Source organism: Dicentrarchus labrax, unplaced genomic scaffold (genome assembly GCF_905237075.1).
Source record: "Dicentrarchus labrax unplaced genomic scaffold, dlabrax2021, whole genome shotgun sequence".
Taxonomy (NCBI): domain Eukaryota; kingdom Metazoa; phylum Chordata; class Actinopteri; family Moronidae; genus Dicentrarchus; species Dicentrarchus labrax.
In genome coordinates this window covers 24,107,867-24,121,839 of record NW_026136719.1, presented here as the reverse complement: position 1 = coordinate 24,121,839, position 13,973 = coordinate 24,107,867, and the positions used below count along the sequence as shown (strand labels likewise).

The 13,973-nt window shown below is 42.8% G+C and overlaps 1 protein-coding gene across 3 annotated transcripts in view; it reads right to left on the bottom strand.

Annotated features, from left to right (window-relative positions):
- Positions 1 to 13,438, bottom strand: part of LOC127351190 (protein unc-13 homolog C) — a 100,359-nt gene extending 86,921 nt beyond the window's left edge. For 2 of the 3 annotated variants that reach the window (XM_051378487.1, XM_051378488.1), the window contains exons 1-2: positions 12,818 to 13,438; positions 2,502 to 6,843 (exon numbers count right to left, since the gene is read on the bottom strand). In XM_051378487.1, the coding sequence (XP_051234447.1) occupies positions 2,502 to 6,651 (4,150 nt within the window). In that variant the 5' untranslated portion in view covers positions 6,652 to 6,843; positions 12,818 to 13,438. The remainder of the gene's footprint in view (positions 1 to 2,501; positions 6,844 to 12,817) is intronic. The other variant, XM_051378489.1, reaches the window with a different exon arrangement.
- Positions 13,439 to 13,973: the final 535 nt, after the last annotated feature.

The following is a 13,973-nucleotide window of genomic DNA, read 5'->3' as shown; positions in this document are numbered from 1 at the left end:
CAAAAGTCAGTTGCATACAGAACATTTTCAATGGTAAGGCAATATGTACAGACTTTGTAATGTCTTTAACTGTGCCACTGCAATGACACCAACCAACAGACTGTAGTCAAGTTTTTATTCATTGTGAAGAACTGATGATAGTTTTGAAGACCAGCTATCTTTTGAAGTCTATTACATTTTAATGATAAATGATAAACCTCCAGAAAACATGTTTGACAGGCTTATTCATTGAGCCACAGTCTGCTACATGAGAATCTAGCACTATGCCATAGGAATACAAATGCAAAGTCAATGCAACCAGAAACACACTGCCATCCACCTTCAGAGAGAGTCCTCTTGACTCTTTCTGTTTTTCAACTCAAAAGTTTTCAACACAAAATAAATTTACCAATTCAAAGAAGCACCCTTCGAGTGGATCAAAGTCTGAGCTTCCCATAAATCCAACGCTATTAAACCACCGAGTTTCAAGTCTTGGCCTTGTCTCCATCAAATATATTAGACAGAATTCAGACGCCCACTAAGAACATCAAGCATCCAGTGGATTTCTAGGATCACCAGACCATACAATACCATGCTTTTTCTTTTAGCTCATTAACTAAAAACTCTGTACTCTATATTACTTCACACAATTGTCCAAATCAGACTATAACTTCATAGATTTAAAGTGTGTGATTGATATTCTGTTTAACATGGTACTCTGTTAATCTCTTCCTCTCTCTTTCTGCACTCATTCATGTCCCATTACTGCATGTTACTAACTTCACTTCTTCCCCGGAGTTCTTGTGCTTTTCTCGTCTTGCAGGTTCTCATGGATCCTGGTGGAGCCTCCTGCCATGGTCCTGTTTGACTGTGCACCTGTCTGTCTGTCTGTCTGTCTGTCTGTCTGTCTGTCTGTCTGTCTGTCTCTCTGTCTGTCTGTCTGTCTGTCTGTCTGTCTCTCTCTCTCTCTCTCTCTCTCTCTCTCTCTCTCTCACCCCAACTGGTTGAGGCAGACGACCACCCACCTAGAGCCGAAGGATCTGTCCTAGGTTTCTGCCTTTTAACAGGCAGTTTTTCCTTGCCCTTGTCGCCAAGTGCTTGCTCATGGTGGTACTGTTGGGTCTCTGTAAATAATGTTATAAGGAGTTCGGTCTAGACCTGCTCTATTTGAAAAGCAGAACCGCCAAACGTGGCGCTATACAAATAACAGTGAATTGAACATTGAATCTTTTTGTGCAGCACTTTGGAAACCTTGTGTTTGTTAAAATCCTGCTATATAAATAAAGTGGATTGGATTGGATTGGAGTTGGATGGTGTTCCCATATAAAAGAAAAAAAAAAAGCTCATCTACTCTTTCTCCCTCACTGGGAAATTCTGGATCTCTGAATGCTCTGCCCTCTACCAGCTTGCGCTAGGTTGACCGATGACAGAGCAGTGCTCGTCAAGATGGCTAGACCCAGGAGCAGTCTGGTGTGCACCAAGACGAGTAGCAGAAGAATCAGAATCCTAAGCATGTTTAATTTGTTTATTGTCATTGTTCGCTTGTAAGCTTGTAACTGGCAGTGGCTGTCACAGCGTTAGTGGTTGTGACACATGTAATACCATGTAATAAGTGTATTCACATTGTTACATTGTTATTACATACTAGGTAGCGGAAGTAAACTCCTGTTCAAAAGCAGCTTTGGTTAGTAGTCATTTCAGTATAGTATGAAGTCAACTCGGAGAAACTTTTCAAGGATACTTCAACATCTAAGTTGATTTCCATTTTCACACATGACATTTTAATTTCACGTTGCCCTTTCTCTAATGTCCATGCTTGATTGTTGGTTGTCTTTTCTGACAAATCTCAGAGAGAAAACTTGAATGGACCAACAGTGCACCAACAAAACTAATAGGTTTTAAAACAGTTGCAGCATAAATGTTGCCTAAATTTTTAAAGTAATGTTTAGTGTTTGTAGTAAATGTGCTGTAAAACAAAAACATTAATGTAGTGCAGGTCCAGGTGCTTGGTTTGACAACTACTTACTGTCACTGTTGCTATTAATAATACCTCCACTAAGGGGGTTACATTTTCAGTGCCATTTGTATGTTTATTTGTCTGTAATACTGGGCCGATTATCACAAAACTTGGTAGGGTGTAGGGTGTAGCACTGGTGCCATGATTAAAGTGAATGCTGTACCATGACTAGAAATGCAACAAAACAGCCATCTCAAACATCCCTGTAGAAACACATGCAGCAGGTATGTAATAATTAAGCAATCAGTGATCAAATATTTCCGGTTTAATAAAGAACTGCAGCACCTGCACGAACCCGTCGTAACAAAAGTGAATGGTGTGCAGACTTGCATATCATAGAAGACTGGACTATTGGCTTTGGTGGAGGTCTGCACTCTCCAAGTGCTCTTCTAGATTATATGTTTATATGTGTCATAGAGAAACACAGTTATGACCTGCCATGTTTTGCCAGTGTAAGCCTTGTACCAAATCAAAGTGACATTGTGACAAACAAAAAGAGTCATACCCCCTGCCAGGATCTGCTGCTCCAGTTCAGCCATCTGTTTCCTGTAGGCCCTCAGTGCTGCCTCCTTGAATGTAGGTCGAATACGTTTCTTGGGTGGGGCCTCTGTTGGCTTCTCCTCTGGAACATTTTTGTTTTCATCCTCCTGCTGTTCCACTTTTTCAGACCCCTCTGTGGCCTCCTCAATTATCTCATCTACCTCCTCTAACTCCTCATCACCCTCTTCCATCTCCTCTGTCATATCATTGTCCTCATCTGGTTCTTCTACGTCTACATATTCCACCATTGCATCATATTCAGCAGTGTCCTCAGTGAGTTGGGTTTCAAAGTCCTCATTGTACTCTTCTTCATACTGCGCATCCAAACTGCAATCATACTCCAAAACACATGCCTCTTTACCTGCCTCATAGTCTGCTGTGGCTTCAAAATCTTCAGAGCCCTCAAAATCCTGAGAGGCATCATTGTCTTGAGAGGCCTCAATGTCATCAGACACATCATAGTCCTGAGATGTTTCACACTCCTGTGCAGGCTCATCTATCTCATCTGTCTCCTCTGTCTCACTACCAATAGTTCTGTTTTCCAAGTTAGCTAGTACCTGCTCCATCACTTCAACATAGTGGGTTTCATTGTCCACTGGTTGCTCCCCAGCTTCTGTCTCTGCACCTGTTTTCTTGTCCTCTGCCTTGTAGAAGACAGGCTCTGTGCAGCCATCTGAATCTATTGTAGTACTAGAGTTATTTGCGGTGGAGGTGGACAGAGTGCGGAAACGCCCCATAAATGAGGAAGAGGAGTTGGTGGGTTCCTCAGGAGGAGCGGGAGTAGTCTGAGAGCCAGACTTCCAAACAACTTCAAGAGCTGACTTAGCCCTCTGCAATGTAGAGCCAAAGCCAAAACCAAAGGACTTCTCACTGAGATCTATGCTGAGCCTACTGCTCCAAGACTTGGGAACCTCCTCAACCTTCTCTGTTCGAATCTCACTCTGACTACGGTACATAGTTGAAGACTTATTCTGGGTCTGGTGAAAGCTATGATTAACATCCAGTTCAGGGAATTTTTCTTTCGGAAGTGTTTTGGCGGTTACCTTAGGGGCATCTTTAGAGGCTACTTTAATTGCTTCTTTAGGGACTTCTTTAGGGGCTTCCTTAGGGGCTTCCTTAGGGGCTTCTTTAGGGGTTTCTTTATGGGATTCTTTAGGGGCTTCTGTTGGGGCGGCTTTAGGGGTCTCTTTAGGGGGCACCTTAGGACCTTCTTTAGGGGCTACCTTCTGGGCTTCTTTCGATGGAATCTTAGAAACTTCTTTTGTAGGTACTTTACCAGTCTCCTTAGATGCTATTTTAGGCATCTCTTTTTGGACCTCTTTTGGGGGTAGTTTTGCAGCCTCTTTGGTAACCTCTTTAGCAGCAACTTTCAACCCTTCTTTAGATGCAACTGGTGGGGGTTCTTTAGCAATGACTTTAGGGGATTCCTTAGGTGATTCTTTAGGGGACTCTTTAGGGGTTGAGACAGGGCTCTCAAATGGGGTTATTTTAGGACTCTCTTTTGGTGACTCTTTAGGGCTTTCTTTTGGAGTCATTGTAGGGCTATCTTTTGGAGTCACTTTAGGAGTGACTTTAGCAGCCTCACTAGAAGTTACCTTAGATGTCACTTTAGATACTTCTTTAACAGTGGTCTTTGTGACATCTTTAGCTGTGAGTTTAGAGCTGTCTTTAGGGAGAGTTTGAGAGGATTCTTTAGCTACTGATTTCTGAATATCTTTAGGTGATTCTTTAGGAGCAGCTTTAGAGGTCACTTTGGGTGAAACCTTAGCAGATACCTTCGGGCTTTCCTTTAACAATATTTTGGTGGTTTCTTCTTTCGGAGCCAATTTAGTTTGTTTATGTATCACTTTAGCAGCTGCTTTAGGGGCATCTTTAGGGGATACTTTCGTGCTTTCTTTTGTGGTCACTTTACATCCCTCTTTAGACTGTCGGGCAGATGTCTTGATGACAGACTCCCGCTCTGTGATGGGAGGAATAATGTGGGTCGTTATAGGTGGTAGGGAACATTCCCTGTCAAGCATCATGAATTCCTCATCTCCTTCAAATTGCAGATCAACCTCCTGACATTTAGTGATGTTTTCTGGAAAACCAGGGATGGTTGATGGGTCAAAGGGACTGCTAACTTCTATGGACGCATCCAAGCCAGAGTCAGCACCCTGCTCCAGATGATGCCAGTCTTTCCAGGGTGATAGGTCCCCTTGCAGAGAGACTTGGGACCCACTATAGTGACTTCTGTCCCCAGACATGCAGACAAGTCCATTGCTCACCCCACTGTCAATAGTTTCTGTAGTCTCTATCTCATTGTGTTCATAGGTTTGATTATCATGGCCAAGTGGGTGACTGGGGCTAGCATACCAGGAGGAGGCCATGTCTTCCTGTTTTCTCTGCCACAGTTCCTGATCTGAGGAGGACAGCAGGGAGCAGCCATTAGCCCGTGTAAAGTATTGGCTTTCTGAAAAGTCTTCTGAGTATGACTGGCAAAGTTTAGAGCAGTCAGACTCAGAACGGCTGAGTTTAGGGGTAGAATAGTCACTCTGGGAAAGCCAGCCAGGGGTCAAGTCAGAGTAGTAAGCCTTTGCATGTTTGTCTGGGTCATAGTAAGAGTCATCAGCATAGTGAACTGCGCCTGAGTAGCCTGCTTCCTCTCCTGACCGGCTATGGTCATGGGATCGCCTCTTGTCCGATTTGCTCTTGTGAACAGGCTTTGAAATTACCATTGCATATTTATTTCTACTTAATTCATCTAATTCTTTATCACTGTCCATTGAGTCCCAGTCATCACTCTCCACTACTTTATCCTTTCCTGAGACCTTTATATCCATGCTTTCATAGGTTTGTGAGGAAGACATTGTTTTGTCTTTTCTCTCCTTTCCATCATGAGTTAAGCTATCAGTGGAGACTGTAATGCCTGTTCCTTTAAGTTTATAGCATTTTTTCAAGACTACATCCCTATCTTGGGGTGTTGCAAAAATAACAATAATAGGTCGGGGTTTCGCATTAGAACATTCTCTTTGTTGCCCTAACCTATGAGCAAGCTCAATTTTTATTGTTTTATGGGCATCAATGAAACCCATTTTGTCTTTTAGTATTTTATATATTAGACTTTCTGTTTTCTCTGACTTATCTTCGGGAACATTGAGGAACCGCAACGTTGAATTATTGGCCTGGTGGCTAATTTGTTTTATGTAGTCATGAATGTCACGTGTTTCCCTTCTAGACTGGACAAATCCTGAGCGAAGCTGCTCAATCTCACTCTGAACTACTTCCACACTGCTGGAGATCTCATCAATGGAGCTTTTTAGGGCATTTACATGGCCACGTAGCTCAGACAGTTCTGTCTCTATCTGACTGATCCCCTGAAGCTCCTTAAAGATCATCTCCATGACATCCTGGGTCTGACTGATGCAACCTGTGGAAGAGGAGCCAGGCTCCAGTGTCGAGCTCTTTTGCTGCCGTCCAGCACGGTCCAAGGACTTGCTCCGGATGCCCAGGGTTTTCCTCCAATTGCTCACTTCGGAGTCTGAGGAGACACATTCCTGACTCTTTTTCCATTTTCTTAACTTGCGTAGAGCACCCAGCCTAAGTGTGTGTAGACTGGAACGTTCCACTCGTTCACCCTCAGAACTGCCATCAGAGGGAGCCAAACTGATGAGGCTCTTCCTGTTTCGTCTTACTGGCATAGTGTGTGATTTATGCTCATCCAATCTCCTGACAGGTTTTGTCTCACTCAAGAAGTCAGAGTAACTACTATCAATCGAAAGAACCTCAGGAAAGATACTTTCATTATTATTCAAAAAAAGAGAGTTTTTCGGGAGTCCATTTGCAATAGCTACACGATAACTGAAAGTGGGTGACAGGGATGAGCAGTCGTTCTTTCCGTCGTCTTCTTCAAGAGATAAGTTACGTGCCGAAGAGCATTTAGAAATCTTTTTTACTGTAGTCTTCAGTGTGGTAGAGAGAGTTAAATTGTGTGCTTGCAAATCAGTGGTCAATTTGGGCTCTTTATTTTCGCTTCTCTCTTTCTTCTTTATTGGGTTTGCCAATTTCTTTGTAAACATTCCTTTGCAAATCTTATTAATGTAGGATGATATAGTCTTTATTAGGGCAGAAACCATGGATGGCAATCCTGTGAACTGTTTTTTATCATATAGTGAAAGACGTTGGCTGAGAATACAGCAGTGGTAAGCCAAGCACAATCAACGTGTGATTGAAGGCGACCAGCTTACAATGACTAAAACCACGGTCCTCGTAGAGACTCACTATTACTCTTAAATCCAGTGGCCTTCCTCCAGAAAAGGAACATCTCTCTGAAAGACAAACAAAAAGCACAGAGAACCAATACTGAGTTATTACTTTGAAATGAAGACAGTGGAAAAATTAAAATAATACATACATATGCATAATGTCAAGAGTCTCAGTCTCCAAATTTTTAGTTCAGATACAGAGAAAACAGTATGCAATTAATACAAGTGTGATTAAGAAACTTGAAGCGAATGGACATACACTGAGAATGGACCAATAAAATAGACATTGTGTGTCCAGCAGGATAACTTCATAAATGAACACATTTATGTAAACTGTATTCCAGAGCTACTGATGTAGAGAGAGAAGGAATGACAAAGAGAGAGAACTGGAGTACTGTGTGTATAGGCTACTGTATATGCTTGTGTGTGGGTGTAAGTAGGGAGATTGGAGGGGTTATCAATTGCATGTATGACTGTGTGTATTAATGTATGTGTGTCTGTCAGTCAAGGTCAGTAGTCCCATTGGCTGCATTGATGTATCCAGCTTCTACAGCAGTAGACAGCCAATTATTCTAATTGCCTCAGTGCCACAATACTCTTGTCAGAGTGTCTGTGAAACACAAGGAGAGCCAAACTAAACCATGATGAGGATTACTTTAACAGTGTGTTCGTCAGAAAGAAAATATATCTAGCTTGAGCAAACACAAGACAAAATCTGTTTGTTGGCTATTTGTCATATATTCATTATAATGATGAGGATGATGCAGATGTTTTCACAAATTGAAATGATGAAGTTAATGACCCACTTAGTTTAATTGTAACGGTTCAGCACCTGAACCATTCAGGTATCATATTGCATATGCACAGCAGACCATATACTCTAGTTAAGAGGACAAAATGGCCATCTTAGACCCATGGAAAAGAGGCCAGAGACTTCTTGAGTCATGCTGCATAGTGTTAAACCTTCAACAGCTTGGAGTGGTTCTGAGAGGTGTGTGTGTGTGTGTGTGTGTGTGTGTGTGTGTGTGTGTGTGTGTTTTCTATAGAGTAGAACTGTCCAACTGAGTCAGAAGAGGGATGTTTGTTGTGCAGAGGATCTGACAGCTGCTCCACATTAGTTCTGGGGTTTAGAGCTTGATGTGTCTACAGTCTCATGACCACAGAGACATGCTCACTCCAAATGAGCTGTGAAACACAGCATCGCAGTTAGCTTTTATTGTTGGGTTCTGAAGAAGGACCACGCATTAGCAAACAGAGCTTAAGGGTTGCTAGCACATGTTTTTCTGCCAGATTCACGCATGATGGAATGAATCCAGGAGCTTTATTTGTTAACTTCACAGGATAAGGTTTTGGGGCAGAGCTGGGGTAGACATGTTTGTGGAAAGAAACTTTATTATATGTAATACTGAAATGTGTCATGCACTTTTACCAATCTTAATGGGTCAGCTGCAGTTTACTAACTGTAGTTAATAAAGTACTTTAATCTTGTGTTTCTAATGTAAATGTCAGAGTCCTAGAGGATATTATCCCATAACTGGACAATATGGTTGACTTGTGAAAATAATAATAAAAACTGCATCAATGAATGAAAACAGAATGAGTTAAAAACAGACTACAGTATATTTTATGGTATGAGGAGGTTCATGACTCAGCTCTCTTTTAGACTGGCTTTAAGCCAAGAGCAGCCTTTTGCAACTAATGGGTCACGACCCAAAACTGTCCCTCCCATAAATAAATCACATCAGATATTGTTTAAATGTGTCCTGACATTAACTCAACCACTTCCACTGACATTTTAGCTTTAATGTGAATTTCAAACTCCTGTCTGTAAGTAAAAACTGAGAGGTGCCACAATACAACCACAGTAAGCGTGTGTGAATCAGTGAGCAGCTTAGGGTTAAGTGCCTTGCTCAAGGGCATCTGTAGTTCTTAGGGTAGGCGAGTGATGGCTTATTAACTTACTACACCATGATAAGTGCATAAGTCATTTTTATGCTGATGATTATTTTTGAATGGTATAACACACAAAATCCTCCAGGACTGATTACACTTGCAATTCAGTTAATATTTAATATTTAAAGGCACCAACACAGGTGTTTTCACTTTCTTGCTTGATAAGACCTCTTCTCAGGACTGTGTGGATGTGTACAGACACTTGACTGGCATCTATCTCACTCTCTTGTTAGTTTTATTGCAGCTCTTATGGTGTGAAAACATACACTGCTATAATTCTGATTAGTACTTAGACTTTGGTGACATCACGTAATTCCCAGCATGGCTCTGCACAACTTTAACTTGAGAAAAAGTCTAATTAATCAGTGAGAGTAATTGAAAACGCCTATGTGGGGGCACACTGCTTTGCTGATGTATAAGCACTGTGACTGTAGAGAGTTTCAGCAAGATGAACTACAAGAATATGAATTATTATACAGTTGTAAAAGAGACACTGTTGAATTATAACTGGAAAACTAGTCTTTACGTATAATCAGTCAAACTGAAATTAGTGAGATATTTTCCAACTCAGTCATTTCTTATACAGTAGGGTGTAGAAAGAAACACCAAAAACTGTATAATAAAGTAATATATTTATCATCAACACACTTGAATAACATAATGAGCAGAAATGAATGTGGGCATGGAATAAGTATAAGAGAATTTATGAGTGTAATGTAGTGAATTTAATATGAAACGAAATTAGGTGAAATTGAAAGGAATATATCACTAAATTATAGATAAGTTAGACATTTGGGTGACACCAATAGCAGATTAAAGAGACTAAATTAATTGGGTGCAAAACACTTGAAGGAATATGGTGGATGATAATAAGAACTGCAAGCCTTTCTTTACTAAAGAGAGCAAATAATGGAGTAGGATTAACTTTGGCATCAAGTTCTACTGTTTCCTTAAATGTTATATGGAGCTGAGATCTTGGTTTTGGCCTTTGCAAGACGGTGGTTGAGAGCATGGCTCTGAAGCAGGGCTAGATTGTTTGTTTGTCAGGGCTGAGATAAAGCACTACTCACTGTACTCTTGGATCAGCGATGCAGGGTATTTCCCCAGATTTGGCTGCTCTTTCAGTAAGATCATACAAACTTTTGTTGCTCTTTGCAGACGTGGAGGTGGCATGCATAGCAGGGGATTCTGTGTCCAAAGGGGGGAATCTGATTGGTCGTCCCATGGTCCTTACCTCTTCTACTCAGCACTGGCTTTCAGAGGCTGTCTTTCAGAGGCTGTAGTGGGCTGTTGGATAGATAGAGTGCAGATACTGATATCATATTAAACTAGATGGCCTGGCATGGCCATTTTCAATGGGATCCCTTGCGCTCTGACCTAAAAATATCTGAATGAAAATTCTATGGGTACCAATGAGTCTCCCCTTTACAAGCATGCCCACTTAATGCTAATCCAATGCAGTTTGGGGCAAAATATAGATTGATATAAATGTGTTATTTTTGCCTAGTGTATTTGAATATTTCTTTATACTGGGTTCCCTAAACAGTATTTATTGTATAAATTGGGAATTGTGCCACCCCAGTCAAAAAAGTCTGAAAACACCCTTGTTTAGAAAGCATGTATACATTTTTCTTTAAGCTTCACCGTGTTGAATGACTAAACCATTATGAACGATAATGGTTCACACAAAATATACCTAACAATGACCAACTAATTTTGACCAATTATCTTAATGCATTTGTGATGCAATTGTACTAATCTCAACCACAATCATGCCTGATAGCGTCTGGGATATGTCACTGTTTACTATAGCAGTGACTGGACATAAAGCACTGTGCTGCACTGTGGCTGCACTCTGTCTGGACAAATCCTACTAAAAGAGTACTAGTGTTTAATGAGTGTTGATTACCAATTAGGGAGCAGCCTTTCTCTTTACAGAGCCAACATCCTGACATCTGCATGTTAAGGTTTGACAAATGAAGCATTCGCCCTATTCCAGAGCTGGAGTTGATACGCAAATGACTTGATAATACCCACTAGGTATCGCCTGTATCGTCCCATTAGAGCGTAATGATGCAAGAATTAGGAGAAAAGAATGACAGATAACTAGATCACCATATCCCACTTGTGCATGTTTTATCAATCTGACCACAGAACCTGCAAGGAAATGGCTCTGTGAATAGACTCAGCAGCAGATGGGCTACAAATGAAATGGTACCATTTATTCCGAGCCACCATGATGAGCACATGTGTGAATGAGATTACATGTTGGGTTATCTAGATCTGCAATATCTCTGCTATAATTGTTCATCCGTGATTTGTAGCATAAGCAAATTCAGTGTAATAGAACTCGTTCTGTTGCACCTAAGTAGAGATAAGTGGACAGTGGCAGTTGGATTTTATAATAGGTTGACTAGGGTTAATTTATGTAAGTAGCATGTGATTACACACCTCTGCCCCTGTCCAGGACATACAGCCCCTTTAATAGGTAGCTATTATTGAGGTTACTAAATCATGACCTGGTGCAATATATAATTGAGTTTAGATATAAACATGACATGTCCAAGCATGCATATGTTCTATAGGACTGTGCAAGGCATATGAATATACATGCTTTTGTTTTTTTCTATCCATATATTTCCACCATTCACAATTCAGAGGCTATATGGCTTTGAGCAAGGCACTGAACCTCCAACTGCTCCAATGTCTTATTATGTAACTTAATAAGACAACTACATGTCTAGTATGTTGTAAAATTACTTGTTTTGTGAGCAGAGCATCCAAAAAATAGATGTGACAAAAAAAAATCTGGGAATTCCTGTGGTCCTGAGGTAGAGCCCCTCCCCTCTGTGAGTCAGACTCAGAGAAAGGGGGAGCACCTCAGCCACACCCACTCCCTGTGCTCTGAGGCACTGCTTCCCCAGGCCCTGCAATAATGCCCAGGGACCTATTTCCCCCTTTTTTTCCTAATGCATCTGATTAGCACAGCACTCTAAAACTCTCCATTTCTCACAGTGGTACAATCTCAGCCACTCTCCTTTAATGAAAATGAGTGTCAGTTGGAGGCATGCTAACCTATTTCTTACAACAGTACAATCTGCTCTTTTCTCCCTATGAATACGCAAGTATGCCAATTTGGGATTATTATGCTGCAAGCAATTATAGCCGACTACATGCTGTGATTGGCGTTCGTTCTTTTATCTTTCTGGGTGGGACTGGGGAATATTTTGTGCAAACCTTTAGAAACGGATGCATATAGATGAGAGATGCTCATGTGTTACGTCATGTCTCCAGAACACATGATTATGGATTATGGCCGAGTGTGGATTAGTGCACACATGTGGGCGTGGGTGCATGCCTGTGCGTCTGTGTGTGTGCAGCCGTGCGTGCACACACATGTGCGACATGGCATGCCTCCGTGCATGATTGCTTTTAAGTATGCATTTGCTGCTCTGAGAGACGAGCGAAGCATACCAGCGGGGGGATGAGCATGTGAGGGTGTGTGCATCCTCAGATCATATTGCCCTCACGCCCATCCTCCGCTACATTCTGCCTCCCTTCTACTAACCTGTGTTTCCCAACAGTAAAATATCTGCCTGCAGCCCTAGGAAAGCAGCCAACATCACAACAGATTGTCTCTCCTCATAAATCAAAATATTACCATTTCTTTGGCGAGAACCAGTCTCATCGCATTTGCTCAGTGTGAAACAACAGCATTGCTCACATGCGTTCATGTTGAGCGTTATGCATAAACACATAGGAAAGGTGTGAATGAGAGCAATGGGACATTTGTGGAATCGACAGTGTTTGTATCTCACCTGGACTTAACGAAACGATTAAATAACATTAACACCTTCCATCTTTTTGTATTTTTCACCCCAGTTACATCGACAGATGATGCCATCTAACCGCATCATTCCCAAATAACGTTTCATTAATCCACTGACAGGGCCACAGAGGGAGCGGAGGGAAGCAACAAGAAGAGATAGAGGATGAAGTCAAACAGTCAAGATCCCCCCCCCCCCCCCTCCCGCTATGCAAACACGCAATCCAGCGCCCAAATGGGCTCCGGCGCTGCACATACCTGGTTGTGTTAAATTCCCGTGCAGGACGACAGCGGTAGTGAGCACAGCGAGCCGTGTGGAGCCGATTCCCCGGTTTCAGCGAATGGTCGGTGCGAGGAGAGCAGCTGGGGAGGGGAGGGAGAGAGCGGCTCGGTGCGCAGCCTCGCTGCCTGCTATTACCAGAGCTCACAGCATCTCTCCGCGTCCGTCAGACGCCACATCCCACTGCCCTGCCTCCGCGCACTAACGCACACACACCTCTCCTCCATGCCACCTTCCTCTCGCTCCTCTGTGTGCTCCCCTGTTCGCGTTATGGGGGGCCGAAGATGTTGCCTTTTAATGTCGCGAGCTGCTGGGTTTGATTTGCTCCACGATTGACACACACACACACACACACACACACACACACACACACACACACTCAGACACTAACACACCTCTTGCTCGTACACAGTGCCACAGCACGGGGCGCCCAGTCCAGACGAGTGGTAGTGGTGCTGATGGGGAGACAGACAGCGCTGCTGCTACTCCTGGCTGCCCAGACTGAGGCTGTGCTCCCCGGCTGGAGAATGTCTATCCCTCCCTTGTTCAAAACTCTCTCTCTCTCTCTCTCTCTCTCTCTCTCTCTCTCTCTCTCTCTCTCTCTCTCTCTCTCTCCCTGTGCTCACTGAGCCGGGCTGAGATAATTGAGCCCACAGACACACACACACACACACACACACACACACACACACACACACACACACACATACAGAGAGAGAGGCTTACGCGAGATGCCTTGAGTGAGAGGGAAGGAAGAGGAAAAGGAGGGAAGGGTGTGTGTGTGTGTGTGTGTGTGTGTGTGTGTGTGTAAGTATACTATCGGCTAGATAACTAACTAGTATGATCCCACCACTGCAAAAAACTACACATCCCGATGGAAACAGAGTGATGTAATAGGCCAACAAACCCTGAGCACTACAGAGCTACACTGAAGAACAGTGTTAGGGCTACAGGGGGATTGCTTTAGCTTTTCGTCAGCGCTCGCACCAGTGCTTTTATGCGCGCGTGCATGGGTTTATGGGCATGCCTGCGGGACACGAGGCGCGCACTTTCATCTGTACTGTCAAACGCACCGAGCCCAACCTCCAGTCTCTACAGAAGACCATTCCCATCTGTGCGCCACACGCAGCAGAG